The 15,544-nt window shown below is 42.3% G+C and overlaps 1 protein-coding gene across 1 annotated transcript in view; it reads left to right on the forward strand.

Annotated features, from left to right (window-relative positions):
* Positions 1–323: 323 nt before the first annotated feature.
* LOC120052663 (KN motif and ankyrin repeat domain-containing protein 4-like) overlaps positions 324–15,544 on the forward strand; it is a 42,983-nt gene continuing 27,762 nt past the window's right edge. Inside the window, exons 1-2 of the mRNA XM_038999708.1 lie at positions 324–361; positions 5,470–5,539. Of these exons, the coding sequence (XP_038855636.1) occupies positions 5,524–5,539 (16 nt within the window). The 5' untranslated portion in view covers positions 324–361; positions 5,470–5,523. The remainder of the gene's footprint in view (positions 362–5,469; positions 5,540–15,544) is intronic.

Consider the following 15,544-nt stretch of genomic DNA (forward strand, 5'->3'; position numbering starts at 1 on the left):
CGTTATAGCAGAACAGCTCACAAACACACGCACTGTAGCAGTGTTGTTTGGCTTGTGTGTTCCTGGGTATTATTCTTTCCTGGTCTTATTTTTCTGGGCCAGCTCATCGCTGTAGGCAGGCAAAGGGTGATCAATCCTACACAGAGCAGCTGCCTGACTATCGCCTCTCTCTCCTTTCCTCTCAGACCCCAAACAACACCTTTCTTTTCCTCACTTCTTTTTTTTGGGGAGGGGTGGGTGTTGGGTTGAAATTGAGAGGGAGGGAGGGAGGGAGGGAAGGCGGCAGTAGCGCGTGCAGACGGCAGAGAGGAAAGGAGTTGAGGAAGAGAGGAACAGAGGAGAGGAGCTGGCTGCACAGCAGGTGAGAGGAATCCCCTCGCTCTCCGTTATTCCCTGTGACTCACCTCCTTTTATCTCTGTTTCGGTCTATTTTCTCCCTCTCTTCTTTTTGACGTCCGGTCGATTTTTCTCTCTCTCATCTCCACTCTATTTACGCTCTCAGTCCCCCTCTTTCCTTCCTTTTTTTCTGTGCCCTTCTTTCTCCACCCGCTCCTCCTCTCCCTCTCTCTCTGCGGGGTACGCGGGGATGCGATGCTCGAAGCAGCACAGGTGAGAGATGTGTGTGTCAGGCTGTGGAGTGTGTGTGTGTTTCCGGTTTGCTGTGTATCAAGTCAGGCTGCTATGATAGCAGAGAGGGGTGGCTCGTTTTAGTGTGTTTCTGCTCTTCCTGTTAGCCGTTGCTGCTGCATTGCAGGAGGAACAGGCAGCCTCTGAGCTCATGTTTCTGGGCTGAGCTCACATACACTAATACACAAATGGAGAGAAATGAACATGCAGTCGGTTTACCCTTACTGGTAACCAGCCAACTCATTTGCCTGCATTTGTGTATGCGTATGAGAGTGTGCCCCTATGTTTGTGTGTATATGTGTGTGTGCATGAAGGTGTAAGTGTGTGTGCAGAAACATGGCTATGTAGAGAGTGGTGACTCCCTCCTTATTCAAATGGAGGTGCCTGCTCTGTTACCATGCAGACTTTTACTACCAGGAGTGCGTGTGTGTGTGTGTGTGTGTGTGTGCGTGTGTGTGGCATGTAGTCTGTGTGCTTGAAAATGTGTTTGTGCATATGTGAATGCTTGTTTGCTTCTGTTTGTAAATGTGATGCGTGCATTCATGTGTGTGTTGTTTTTTATGTGCAGAAGGGAGTGCAGGGGATCTGATATAATTTGACAGTGCTGTAATTGATCCAGTCTAATGTGACATGTGCCCACCCCTTCCTCCTCTCCCTCCATCCCTCGCCATCCCTCTCTCCCTTCTTTATCTTTCTCTCCACCTTATTGTAAAAGGACCTGTAAGTAAGCATTTCACTGTTAGTCTATACCTGTTGTTTACGAAGCATGTGCCAAATACAATTTCTGTCTCTTTTCTCCACACTCAACCCAACTTTGTCATCTCTCCTGACAGCAGTCTCTTCCCCCCCTTTCCTTCTCTCTCTTCCTCCCCCGTTCCCTCCATCCCTTCCCCCTCATCTCTTTGCCTAGGAAGCCAGCTCTAACATGCCGACAATTCTCAACATATACTGTAGGGCTAGCCCCGCGGCGCGCTAATTAGCGGTAGCTTTTCCCTCAGAAACCCCCGTTTCCCTCGGATGGGGAGGGGCGCTAAGGGTTAGCCATTATGCTAAGTCTGCTAGGCTGGGAGAGGGTAGCCATGGGGCTGGGTGAATAAATAATTGATGTTTGTGTTGTTCTTTATCTCTAATGAAAGCGGGCGGCTGGTCTCGCACAACACACACACATACACATACACACACACACACACACACAGACACACACACACACACACACACAGTATAATGTATTACTCCAGTACAGACAGAGAGTTGGAGATTGTGTCTGGTCTCTCTGTGGAGTCGAGGAGTTCTGTATTGTGTCATCTGGAGGGAGAACTCCAGCTCTGGCAGCTTATTAAGAGGAAACTAATTGGGCTGTCCACATGCCCAACCCTCTATTTCCTGCTTTAGTTGCAGACGATTCCTAACGACAAGCAACGAGAACGTTCCAATGAGAAATGTTGATTAAAGACCCCCTGACTCCTGGATATGTGTGTGTGTACTGTGTGTATGTAAGTTTGTGTGTGTATGTGTTGTGCGTGTGTGTGTACATGCGTGTGTGTGTGTGTTTTGGGGGTGACCGGCTATGTCGACTTTCTCAGGGTTAAGTCGAGGTAAACACAGATAGTGGACATGTGAGGGAGCTGATCAAAGACGTTCTAGAGCTGTGCGCCTGGAACCAACCGGTGAGAAACTCCCAGATGTTGTTTTGTTGTCTCGCTCAGCCATTCGTTCTGCTGCCGTTTGCAATTTCTTGCTGTTTGTTTAGTGGGTTTGTTTAGTGAGGTGACGGTGCAGCTGTCCTCTCCCTCTTTCTCTCTCACCCACCTCTAGACTCCAGCCTCTCCCATCTAATTTCCCCCATCTCTTCAATTCCTCTCTGGCGTGTGTTATCGTGTTAAATGTAATTCAATCTGCAGCGCTGCAAAGGGACTCATAACGACCCATGACGTTCAATTAAGGCTTCGCCCCCTGTGGTTTGCGGGATCTGCTGGCATTTATTAAAGGGCTGTCAGTAGGAAGTTATTTACTGTAGCTGTTATGGTGATGTGATATCCATCGTTTCCGGCCAGGCGTTATTATAACGCATGTCAGTCTTCATATCACCAGCCCCAGTCACGCTTCACTGGTTTTAAAACATGGTGTTGGTAGATTCTAGATCACTCATCTCGTTGAGCGTTACGGAAATAGTGTGGGTTTTTTCTCGTCGTTGTTGTGAAGAGGCTCACGTGTGTGGTTTGACTTGGAACACATGGAAACGGACGTCAACATGTCCGGTACTCGTGGTCTTGTTAGTCTTATTTACTGTTGTAAGGTGATGGGTCCCCCATTTGGGCCCAGTTTCCTCTGTGCCTACCTGTGAGCCTATTGAAGTGATGTTCGGGCCCAGTTTCCTCTGTGCCTGCCTGTGAGCCTATTGAAGTGATGTCCGGGCCCAGTTTCCTCTGTGCCTGCCTGTGAGCCTATTGAAGTGATGTTCGGGCCCAGTTTCCTCTGTGCCTGCCTGTGAGCCTATTGAAGTGATGTTCGGGCCCAGTTTCCTCTGTGCCTGCCTGTGAGCCTATTGAAGTGATGTTCTGGCCCAGTTTCCTCTGTGCCTGCCTGTAACCACGCTGACGTGATGTTCTGGCCCAGTTTCCTCTGTGCCTGCCTGTAACCACGCTGACGTGATGTTCTGGCCCAGTTTCCTCTGTGCCTGCCTGTAACCATGCTGACGTGATGTTCTGGCCCAGTTTCCTCTGTGCCTGCCTGTGAGCCTATTGAAGTGATGTTCTACGTGTCACCCAGCGGTGATGCGCGTTCGCATCGCGCCTTTGAACCTCACGTCACAGTGAGCGGCTCTCACTGAGCTCAAAGGCCCTCGTCAGAGAGGGGCACCTTTAAAGTGACTTTACTGTCCCCATTAAAGGCTCTTAGATTCCTCAAAAAGGAGGTTGGTGGAAGTTCAGCTGGAGAGAGAGACTCGCTAAGTATCTTCGTCCAGGTCTGGCCAGCCTCTGTTTCTCATCTTCCCTCGGTTTGTCTTTGTCCGTATTACTCGTTCTCTACCCTTCTACCGCTTTCCTTCCTCTCCCTTTCCTTCTTCTGTCTCTCTCCCCCCCCCCCCTCCCCTCTCTCTATTTCATTTCTGTCCTTGTGTTTTTAGTAAGGATCTGTGTGTAATTGACTGTAGGGGTCCGCAGCCTCACACTTCACTCAGCGATTATCAACGGCATTCGTCCGCTCGCAAATGAGCCATTTAGGCCTCAGGGTCAACGAGCAGAATGCGGATTGCCCCGCCGCCACATGAAGGATTTGGAGTGTCAGGGACATGCATGCCCCTGCTTCCATGGCGACATCCCGGGGACTAGCTACAGTAGCTGTCTGTGTGGTAGGGGAGACACTGTCAGTCGGATCCCGTGTTTCAGATGACAGTCGTACAATGTGTCACGACTCGCTCCCCTCAAGTCTCTGTCTCACAGCTGAACTGGTGGCAAGTAGGGCCGGTGTGGATAGATGGCTGGGGATAAAACCATGACTGTACAAGATAGAGACACCGGTGGATAGAAACACATCTGCTCTCGATCACACATTGCTTTGTTGTCAGTGTTTGGGGATTATTTATGGAGTGCTCCAGCTGGTTGTTATGGATACATGATCAGGTTCCTGTGTGGATTGGCTGTCATTTTAATTGATGGCATTGCCGTCCAACGCAGTGCCTGTGTGCTGTAGTGTTTTTCCTGTGATATACTCTGATGGTAAACAGCCTACCTCTAATCTAAGCACACAGTCTTTGCCCAGCACCATCGTCCCAGTGTGTACTTTTTACAGATACAGGACATTTGTTGCCGGGCAAAAAGATGCTTCCTCTGTTCTCTCCACAGTCATCAAAGCAGAATGTGCAAAGGGAAGATTGCCACTTGCAATTTGTTCATAGACTTAGGCTTCAAAAGTGTTGTTTGTGAATGATTAAGAGGTTTGTGATGGTAGGAAAGGAAAGAGATGACAACGAAAGTGCTTTAGGACCTACAGTTTTCCATGATAACACATTTAAAATGACAAAGCAATCATAAAGATTGATACAGGTAGCGTCCATGTTTTTCTTTATCTAACAGTAGTTTATATTGCACTGAAATTGATTCCCGCCTGCCGGGTTCAAGTCCACACTCAAACTCTCATTAAATCAATGCTCCCGGCTAGTATCTGTGTCCTCCTAAGTAGCAGATATTTTGTAACCGGAACAAATTTGCATGGCAATTATGTGAATGTGTGCTTATTTGCTAAATTGCTTTGGCATTTATATTTTGCTGTCGAGTTAATGTAGCTATTTAAAATGGGTTCAATACAGAAAGCACACTTAAGGCTGTGGGAACGTTCTAGCCTGGGCTGTGTGTTATTCGCATTATTGGATATTACATTTAAAATCTTTGCATAAGCCTCTACAAGTTTTGAAATCTCAGTTGTTTTCCCATCCCTGTTGCCTCACCCGAAGCCCTCGTAAAAAACAGGGGCTCTGGTTTCTTGGCAGCTCCAACTGGAACAAACAACACAAAATGGCACCCAGATGGAACATTTTCCTACTTAGTTGGATGAAACTGTAGCCCCTGTGAGTGTTGTGGTGATTTTATATGGCCACCGAGGATCTCTCTCTCTCTGTTAGACAATAACACAGGGGAGAGGTTGTCATTACCAACAAATAGTTATCACGGGTCACTGGTAGAACACAATGAGAAACAGTCGTTTCACAGGCTACGCTACGTTCGTATCTCTTTCAAACACAAAGATGTTTAATACAAAACAGAGGTTGTATTAAAACCAGTTGGCCAGTGTTGATATTCAGTGTTATTTCAGTGGCTCACAGACTTCAATTCTCGTTACCAGGTTGCCAACTCTGACTAGAGAGAAGTAAGTCCATGACCCTGAACTACTACAGCGATGGACAAGAAAAGTGGTAAGTAAACCCACATAAAAATACCAGATTACTATAGAATTCTGTAGTTTTTATTTATCAAGGTAAGTTGACTGAGAACACATTCTCAACCTGGAGAATAGTTACAGGGGAGAGGATGAATGAGCCAATCGGAAGCTGGGGATGATTAGGTGACCGTGATGGTATGAAGGCCAGCTTGGGAATTTAGCCAGGACACCAGGGTTAACCCCCCTACTCTACGATAAGTGCCATGGGATCTTCAGTGACCACAGAGAGTCAGAACACCTGTTTAACATCCAAAAGACAGCGCCTTACAAAGGGCAATGTCCCCAATCACCGCCCTAGGGCATTAAGATATTTTTGGGGGACCAGAGGAAAGAGTGCTCCTACTGGCCCTCCAACACCACTTCCAGCAGCATCTGGTCGCCCCTCCAGGGACCAACTAGAACCAACCCTGCTTAGCTTCAGAGTCAAGCCAGCAGTGGGATGCAGGGTGGTGTGCTACTGTAGTGAACTGTAGTATCCCTCGATCGTGTAGTTCTTACCACACGATCGAGGGACACAGTGCAGGACACTTTTGAGACGCAAGCAAGAGCATAGAAAATGCCGACAGCATGGCTTCTAACGAAAACATACCTCCACGCCCGCAGCTTGACAAAACTGTCTCCAGAAGTGAACTATGGGAAAACCTTGATTACAGATCAGACGAGGGCCAGCGCCCCAGAAAAACTAAGCAAAATATTGCTGAGGAGTATTTCTGTCTGTATTAAAGCCCTTTTGTGGGGGAAAAATCATTCTGATTGCCAGGTCCTAGCTCCCCAGTGGGTTGGCCTAGACCCTCCAAGGCCCACCCATGGCTACACCCCTGACATTCATGTGAAATCCATAGATTAGACTTCTGTTCGGTATATGATTACACAAACCAAAAGTCATGTGAAATGCACTTAACTTGACAGCAATACTTCACATTTGTCTGGGCTTGCTAGCAGTAGCTACTAGCACCAGCCAGCAGCCCTGGGCATCCTGGGAAGTGAATGCCCTCTTGGAATCATTGAATGCTATGCAAATTCTATTGTATTTTTAAGGTAGACTGCAATATACAAGCTTCAGAAATGAGCTTCAAAGTATGTAGTTTTGGAAATAAACTATTATTTTAATACATTAAAAGAGTTAGCTGTAATGAATTAGAGGTCTAATGTCATTTGACCCAATATTATGGCCATATACTAGCAAATGAACCATGATATGTATCAAATTACATTTTTGAAACAGTTTAAATGTATTTGTACAATTATTTGTACATACTTCCACTATGGTTTTGCATATGGAAAATTGGAGGTATTCTGATTTAGTATGGTGTTAATTTTTTTGTTGCAAGAAATTGATTATAGAATAGAAGACATTGTATTTGTTCTACCAGTTAACATTGTTCAATATTTTAAAAAAAATAAAGCCCAGTGGTTATTCTGTGACTTTAGCTAATATGTTGTTGTTTTTTTGCCGTGGTATCGTTTCAGTATATGAGTATCGTTTCAGTATATGAGTATCATTTCAGTATATGAGTATCGTTTTGGTATTGAGAATCGTTTCGGTATAGAGTATTATGATCCTAAACCTGGTATTGGTATTGTGAACGCTGCGTGTAACACATCCGGTATCAGGATAAATAAATAGCAAGGTCTGCTAACTTTCTTTAATTATGTTTAATTACCGCAAACAATGAATGGCAAATGCAATTTTTGTATATACGGGTTCACTGCACCACCCCGCAGGGTGGAACAAGGAACTGACTTGTTCCTGACAAAGATATTATAATATACTCGTGACAGAGATAGTTCCCGCTTCCGAGCCGGCCTGTCAGAGTAGAGACTGGGCGTGGTTTAGACTTTGCACCGCCTTTGCTGGCCCTCGGATCGGTCCAAGCCCCTTGGCGCTTTCCTTTGTCCACATCTGGTTGCTGGGTAGATTAGATCCGTCTTGTGTCTGTCGATTCTACACTGAAACAGTTCCTAATATGGTATTGTCCAGTATTCTAATCTCCTGGTTGGCCTAGAGAGAGATGCACCCCTCCCCTCTCCAGACTGTCCACAACTTTTATGGCCTGTGTTGGTCAGTCCTTACACCTACACACACCCCCCCCTCTGTATTGTTTGTGTGTGTGTGTGTAACAAAACAATATTCATCTTCAAACAGGCTATAGTGCATAAACATAAATCCTAACAGTATCCAAGTCAAAAATCTGGTATCGTGACAACACAACATCTTACCGTCCAGAACCAGTGTATGCAGCAGGCAATACACTCGTATCACCCGTGGATCAGTTCATTCCTAAAACATTGTCCATTCAGGCAAAATTAGCCACCATGCTAGTGGCTGTAATGAGTTTGGCTGAACCACATTCAGCCAATCAGGTTGCAGCAGTCTGTTGTTTACCTCTGGCTGAACGTGGGGCGCAACATCAGGAAGTTGCATTAGCCACTAGTATGGTGGTGGGAAATGGTGTTTCAAAGTAAGCATATTTTGGACAGTAAGATGAAACAACAATATCGCCATCTGCCAGATTTCGGGATACATTTTTTGTATACTGTGTAGAATACTACACACTGTAGTATCCCTCGATCACGTAGTGTTTGATCGATTAGACTACGAGTTAGCTTTGTCGATGCCGTTTTGATTTCAACTTGCTGTCCTTGGGGAGCTCATGCCGTGGATTTTCTCTGAGGTTCCCCCTCAATCGTGTGGTGCTAACTATAGAATTTTGTAGTATACGGTAGAATGCTATACTCCACACTAGTATACCCTTAATTGATTTTGACTATTTAAAAACACAATACCACAAATGTTGATATAATGCATTTAGACATTTGTGAAGAATAACACTAAAAAAGTGTCAAATGTATTTCCATTGTGGCCCTAGTTCAAACATCAAACCTGTTATACATTTACAGCTAACCCACATGAAAATAGTACAGTATGCTATGGTCTAAATACTGTAGCATACCATAGTATTCACTAGTTATTTTTTTTGCAGATTTACTGTAGTATACACTAGTGTTGTCATGGACATAACTAGTATAACATACCCCAGTTAATGTTCAATGAGGGGAACACCTCAACCAGAACTTAAGACAGATTCGTAACAGGCCACCTATTGAGTTGAATCAACAGTTCTGAGCAATGCAACAGACAACACCTCAGCAGAAATATATATGTTGTATGTATTTATTACAACTATAACATCGAAACGTTAGACAGGTTCTAGGCCCATTAAAGGGAAGCCGTACAGAGGCAGATATAAAAGAACAAGCAAAGTTAACCTTTCACGAACCTCAACCCCGTATCCGGGATCACCCCCCACCCCCCCCCCACACTGATTAGCATCGCTAGCATAGCGTCACAATTAAATAGTAGCATCTAAATATCATTAAATCACAAGTCCAAGACACCAAATGAAAGATACAGATCTTGTGAATAAAGCCACCATTTCAGATTTTTAAAATGTTTTACAGGGAAGACAAAATATGTAAATCTATTAGCTAACCACGTTAGCAAAAGACACCACTTTTCTAACTCCATCAGTTTCTTACTCCATCAGGTGCTATCACCAATTCGGCCAAATAAAGATATTGATAGCCACTAACCAAGAAAAAACCTCATCAGATGACAGTCTGATAACATATTTATTGTATAGGATAGGTTTTGTTAGAAAAATGTGCATATTTCAGGTAGAAATCATAGTTTACAATTGCACCCACCATCACAACTCGACTAGAATAAATACAGAGAGCAACGTGTATTACCTAATTACTAATCATAAAACATTTCTTAAAAATACACAGCTCACAGCAATGGAAAGACACAGATCTTGTGAATTCAGACAATATTTCAGATGTTCTAAGTGTTTTACAGCGAAAACACAATAAATCGTTATATTAGCATACCACATGTGCAAAATTTTTCGACAGAACAACGATTTATCATCTTAAATATTTCTTACTATGAGGTGATCTTCCATCAGAATCTTGGGCAATGTATCCTTTCTTGGGTCTAATCTTCTTTTGGTCGAAAGATGTCCTCTTGTCCGTCGAAATGCCCACTAACGTTCGACCGGTACTGGAAACGTGCCCGGCGCTTCAAAGTGCATCACAAAGAAATGCCTCAAAATCGCACTAAACGGATATAAATTGCTATAAAACGGTTTAAATTAACTACCTTATGATGTTTTTAACACCTATAACGAGTAAAAACATGACCGGCGATATATAAGTGGCTAAACCAAAGCTTGGAAAGAGAGCCAGTCCGACGTCCTTCGTGCGTCAGGCGCAGCAGGAAAAGAAAGCCACTTCCGCCTTGTGCTCTTTTATACAGGCCCTGATTGCGCAATCGACTCCATTCAAATTGTCACCTCTTACTGACATCTAGAGGAAGGCGTGGGCAGTGTTTGTATCCTCATAGGATTCACAGGGACTTTAAAACTGACCTGGGACCAGTGGCCAAGATTTCTGAAATCTCACTCCATATCAGGAAAAGTGCTGTAGAATGAGTTCTGTTCCACTCAGAGACATAATTCAAACGGCTATAGAAACTAGAGTGTTTTCTATCCAATAATAACAATAATATGCATATTGTACGAGCAAGAATTGAGTACTAGGCAGTTTAATCTGTAGAGCAAATTATGCTAATGCGAAACAGCACCCCCTATAGTGGCAAGAAGTTAATTAACGCTTAGATTGGAGGATTAGGTTTCCGTGTTTGACACACGAGTAACACATTAACAAGAGTACACCGAAATGACTTGGATGCTACTTCCACTAGATAGCCTTTTGAAATAGTGCTTTCACAGAGATTCAGCTAACCAACTTTGTAAGATTACCAAAAAGTGACAAGCAATACTGTACTTCCGATGGTCGAAAACAAATAAGAGTTACACTGCATTTACATAAACAATAGATTTTAGAAATACAAATGGACTTTACTTAAAGACCTTTTTGGAGGGTGCTGCCAATAACTGGCTGGACCTCAAACCAGCAAAGCCTCTTCAAACAAACCAATTGAAAACAAAAGTACATTGCAATGGCTTTACATAATGAACATATTGAATATTGCCACATAAATAAGTGCACTGGTCAAACTCAACACACATCATTCAGAACAATTGACCACATCCCAAACATTTCTTCAAGACAGCATGTCACAAAATGGTTACACACACACACACACACACACACACACACACACACACACACACACACACACACACACACACACACACACACACACACACACACACACACACACACACACACACACACACACACACACACGGTGCTTTAATACATTTCCTGCATGTCCTCCCCTAATAAAGGTGCCCAGGGAAACACTAGTTACAAGATTGTAACTGATTGAGGTTTAGAAGAGTACTATGGTGATGTCCACCTACTTTGGGACTCCAGTTAAAGAGCAACTGGAGGCAGAAATGTAGTTCCGTTTAGGAGTCTTTATAGATTCAGGTAATGAGATGATACATGGCAGGGAATGATTTACTGTCGTAGACACAAGACTTGTATTGAATTGAGACTTGGTAGGCATTGTATGGAATAAGGTTTATCTAAAAGTAGACCATGGTGCGAATAATAATGGGCAATAACAACAATGAATGTACATAATTCAATTGTCTGTTAATCAATGACAGTATGCAAATTAAATAAGCATATAAATGCGTTACGCATAAATATAGCAGCAGTTAACCAGAAAGGGGGTGCAATAGCATGCAGCATGGTACGACGAAGATATAGCAGGCTAATTGATCAATGTCTACATAGCATGGCAAGCAAACAAAAAAAAACGAACAGAAGTAGGAAGCCTAGCAATAAAGCACTTACTGCAGTTAGCATAACAAAGGCAATGCACAAAAAGCATAACATTTATTAACGTGACCATTAACACTACAAGTACCAAAGAGAACAGATCAAGGGACTCAAAATGGCTGTTTGACTGAGCCGTTAGCATTTCACAGCCACTAGCGAACAATGTCACCTATGCAAAACAATCAATGACGAGGGAGTCCTCTTCTGTGAGAGTTTGGTTTGTGAGAGTTGTTTGTTCTGCTCAACTACTCAGCTTTGTCTTGGTGAAGGAGCCAGATTTGAAAGAAGGCACCCTCGAACGTGCCCGTACCTTACCATAGAGATGGGTAGAAGGCACACCTGTTGCGAATACCCTCCCCCGCATCCACGTCACCGAGCAGGGAATTCTGTACAAATATAAAAGACAACTGCCAGTTCCTTTTGGTTTTACCAGTATAAATCATTAGACCACCAAATATACATACCCAGATAGTGACTTGCTCTACTCTGACAATCGTAAAAATGCTAGGTATATGAAACGATCCTCTTTGACTAGCCCGAGATGTACTTTTAATTAAGGAGCCTACCGTTACTCCTTAAAGACAACTTAGGACGTTGGCCAAGAAATACAAAAAGGATAGTGGAAAATGGGGTTTAATAATAAAGAATGTACACATATTTTCCCTGCAATTAATGCTAGTTAACTTCTACTTCATCACAATCCCGGATCCGGGAGCACCCCCATCAGTAAAAAAGCTGACTAGCATAGCCTAGCATAGCGTCACAAGTAAATACTAGCATCTAAATATCATTAAATCACAAGTCCAAGACACCAGATGAAAGATACACATCTTGTGAATCCAGTCATCATTTCTGATTTTTAAAATGTTTTACAGGGAAGACACAATATGTATTTCTATTAGCTAACCACGATAGCAAAGGACACAACTTTTTTTTCCCACCATTTTTTTCCTGCATAGGTAGCTATCACAATTTCGACCAAATAAAGATATAAATAGTCACTAACCAAGAAACAACTTCATCAGATGACAGTCTGATAACATATTTATTGTATAGCATATGTTTTGTTAGAAAAATGTGCATATTTCAGGTATAAATCATAGTTTTACATTGCAGCCACCATCACAACTCTCACCAAAGCAACTAGAATAACTACAGAGACCAACGTGAATTACCTAAATACTCATCATAAAACATTTATGAAAAATACACAGCGTACAGCAAATGAAAGACAAAGATCTTGTGAATCCAGACAATATTTCAGATTTTTTAAGTGTTTTACAGCGAAAACACAATATAGCATTATATTAGCTTACTACAATAGCCAACCACACAACAGCATTGATTCAAGCCAACAATAGCGATAACGAATAAACCAACAAAAGATATTAATTTTTTCACTAACCTTCTCAAACTTCTTCAGATGACAGTCCTATAACATCATATTACACAATACATATAGAGTTTGTTCGAAAATGTGCATATTTAGCGGCACAAATCGTGGTTATACAATGAGAATAGTAGCCAAGCTGCCAACAATATGTCGGGAGAAATCTTGGGAGAGGCACCTAATCTAATCAGTAACTAATCATAAACTTGACTAAAAAATACAGGTTGGACAGCAAATGAAAGATACATTAGTTCTTAATGCAACCGCTGTGTTAGATTTTTAAAATTAACGTTACTACGACATACAGCGTGCGTTAAAGCGAGACCGCACCGAAATTAATGGCGGAATATGAGTTTTACATTTTTCAACAGAACAACGAATTAACATCATAAATAGTTCTTACTTTTTGATGAGCTTTCATCAGAATCTTGGGCAAGTTGTCCTTTGTCCAAAATAATCGTTGCTCGGTTGTAGATTGTCGCCTTCAACTTTGGAATTAGCAGTAAACATTAGCCATGTGGCCCAGACGTGCCCAACTCACTAGAACGCAGCAAAAAGAAATATCCGAAAATCGCAATATACTGATATAAACTGATATAACTCGGTTTAAAATAACAACATTATGATGTCTTTAACACCTATATCGAATAAAATCAGAGCCGGATATATCTAAGGCCTATAACGGTAGCTTTCCAGAACGCCATCCTGAGGTCTGTCTTGCGTCATGGCGAATGTTGAAAAGAGTGGACCCCACGTTCCCAAACCCTTTATATGGCCTCAGATCTGCCTAGCAACACCATTCCAATTCTCACTATTTGCTGACATCTAGGGGAAGGCGTATGCAGTGCATCTCGACCAATAGAAGACATGCAAATTAATAAACTGACCCAAGAACAGCCTGTCTGATTTCAGATTTCTCACTTCCTCACAGGAAAATTGCTCCAACTTGAGTTCTGTTTTACTCACAGATATAATTAAAACGGTTTTAGAAACTAGAGAGTGTTTTCTATCCAATAGTAATAATAATATGCATATTGTACGAGCAAGAATTGAGTACGAGGCAGTTTAATTTGGGAACGAAATTTGTGAAAACAGCACCCCCTATTTAATAACCTGTCTAGCCCAGGCGTTCCGCTAGCGGAACTCCTCCCACATTCCACTGAAAAGGCAGAGCGCGAAATTCAAAATATATTTTTTAGAAATATTTAACTTTCACACATTAACAAGTCCAATACAGCAAATGAAAGGTACACATCTTGTGAATCCAGCCAACATGTCCGATTTTTAAAATGTTTTACAGCGAAAACAGCACGTATATTTATGTTAGCTCACCACCAAATACAAAGAAGGACAGACATTTTTCACAGCACAGGTAGCATGCACAAAGCCAACCTAACTAACCAAGAACCAACCAAACTAACCAAGAAACAACTTCATCAGATGACAGTCATGTTACACAATAAATCTATGTTTTGTTCGAAAAATGTGCATATTTGAGGTATAAATCAGTTTTACATTGCAGCTACCATCACAGCTACCGTCAAAAATAGCACCGAAGCAGCCAGAGCAATTATAGAGACCAACGTGGAATAACTAAATACTCATCATAAAACATTTCTTAGAAATACACAGCGTACAGCAAATGAAAGACACAGATATTGTGAATCCAGACAATATTTCAGATGTTCTAAGTGTTTTACAGCGAAAACACAATATAGCGTTATATTAGCTTAGCACAATAGCAAACATTACAACAGCATTGATTCAAGCCAAACATAGCAATAACGTATAAACCACCAAATATATTAATTTTTTCACTAACCTTCTCAGAATTCTTCAGATGACAGTCCTGTAACATCATATTACACAATGCATATAGAGTTTGTTCGAAAATGTGCATATTTAGCGGCACAAATCGTGTTATACAATGAGAAAAGTAGCAAAGCTGCCAGGAAAATGGCAGGAGAAATCTTTGAAGAGGCACCTAATCTAATCAGTAACTATTCCAAAACTTGACTAAAAAATACAGGTTGGACAGCAATTGAAAGACAAATTAGTTCTTAATACAAAAGCTGAATTACATTTTTTAAATTATCATTACTGCGCAATACAGGCTGCGATAACGCAATGCTATACTGCAAGAAATGGCGTCTCATGCATTTTACTTTTAACAACAGAACAATTAATTAAAAGCATAAAGACTGCTTACTATTAGCTGAGCTTCAATCAGAATCTTGGGCAAGGTGTCCTTTCTTCAAAACAATCGTCTTTTGGCTGAAAGATGTCCTCTTGTCCAGTCGAATTAGCCGCTAAACGTTAGCCACCCACTGGAGAGGTGCCCAACAAATGGAAGCGCGTGGCAAAGAAATCCCAGAAAATCGCAATAAACTGCTATAAACTGCTATAAGTCGGTTTAAATTAACTACCTTATGATGTCTTTAACACCTATAACGAATAAAAACATGACCGGAGATATAGAAATACTAAAACGAAAGCGTTTGCAGGACGCCATTCTGATGTCTTCATGCGTCAAGCGCACTGTTGAAAAGAACGGTACTTCCTGTTCCACGGTCTAATATAAGGTCCCAGATTGCGCAATCGACTCCATTCAAAGTGTCACCGCTTACTGACATCTAGAGGAAGGCGTATGCAGTGCATGTACCCTCATAGCTTGCATGGGGACTTATAAACTGATCTCAGAACAGGGACCTGGATTTCTGAAATCTCACTCCCTGACAGGAAAAGTGCTGCAGAATGAGTTCTGTTTCA

The sequence above is a fragment of the Salvelinus namaycush genome, chromosome 8 (assembly GCF_016432855.1).
Source record: "Salvelinus namaycush isolate Seneca chromosome 8, SaNama_1.0, whole genome shotgun sequence".
NCBI classification, from domain to species: domain Eukaryota; kingdom Metazoa; phylum Chordata; class Actinopteri; order Salmoniformes; family Salmonidae; genus Salvelinus; species Salvelinus namaycush.